Source organism: Volvox carteri, assembly GCF_000143455.1.
Source record: "Volvox carteri f. nagariensis unplaced genomic scaffold VOLCAscaffold_84, whole genome shotgun sequence".
Lineage (NCBI taxonomy): Eukaryota > Viridiplantae > Chlorophyta > Chlorophyceae > Chlamydomonadales > Volvocaceae > Volvox > Volvox carteri.
Genome location: NW_003307627.1, coordinates 286,394 through 286,949, shown reverse-complemented (window position 1 = coordinate 286,949; position 556 = coordinate 286,394). Strand labels below are relative to the sequence as shown.

Sequence of the window (556 nt, the reverse complement as noted above, 5' to 3'; positions counted from 1 at the left end):
TCAACGCATTGTGCTGAAACGTCTTTGCGCCTCACCCACGCGCGTGCTACTAGAAAGCAATATTCAATAGCCTCGATATCGTGCTCCGCAAGCGTGAAGAGAAGCTATTTTTGAAATATGGTCGTTGTATGTATGGCTCTTCACGCTTCCAATGTCCTGGATTAGTCGGCGTCGAGAAAAGTGCACATCGGGATCAATATGTATGGCGTGTAACGCCGCTAAGGCGGCCCTCAGCTCACCGGGCCAACGGTTATCGTACCAACGGTACATCCAAGAACTATTCATAATCTTTCCAATACCAAACGGTATCTATCAATACCACCTTTATCGTTGGATAATTCTCATTGTAACTGCTTCGCCAACTGCAGATCTTTGTTACAATTTTGGTATCTTAGACCAACCGGTCAAACGACCTTGGAGTCGAGTACTCCATCGCTTCCGCATATACATTCTAGTTTTTCAAACATTTTCTACCTATCCCTCATGGCGAACCCACGGAATACCATGCGCACCCAGTCGGCGGAGGCCGACCATGAGCGCTATCAGCTGCGCCAGG

The 556-nt window shown here is 48.0% G+C and overlaps 1 protein-coding gene across 1 annotated transcript in view; it reads right to left on the bottom strand.

The window, feature by feature from the left end:
• The window catches only part of VOLCADRAFT_107942 (uncharacterized protein), a gene marked incomplete at its 5' end in the record, with an annotated part of 4,012 nt that extends 3,727 nt beyond the window's left edge, over window positions 1-285 (bottom strand). Inside the window, one exon of the mRNA XM_002957992.1 lies at window positions 240-285. Coding sequence (XP_002958038.1) covers window positions 240-285 — 46 coding nt within the window. The remainder of the gene's footprint in view (window positions 1-239) is intronic.
• Window positions 286-556: the final 271 nt, after the last annotated feature.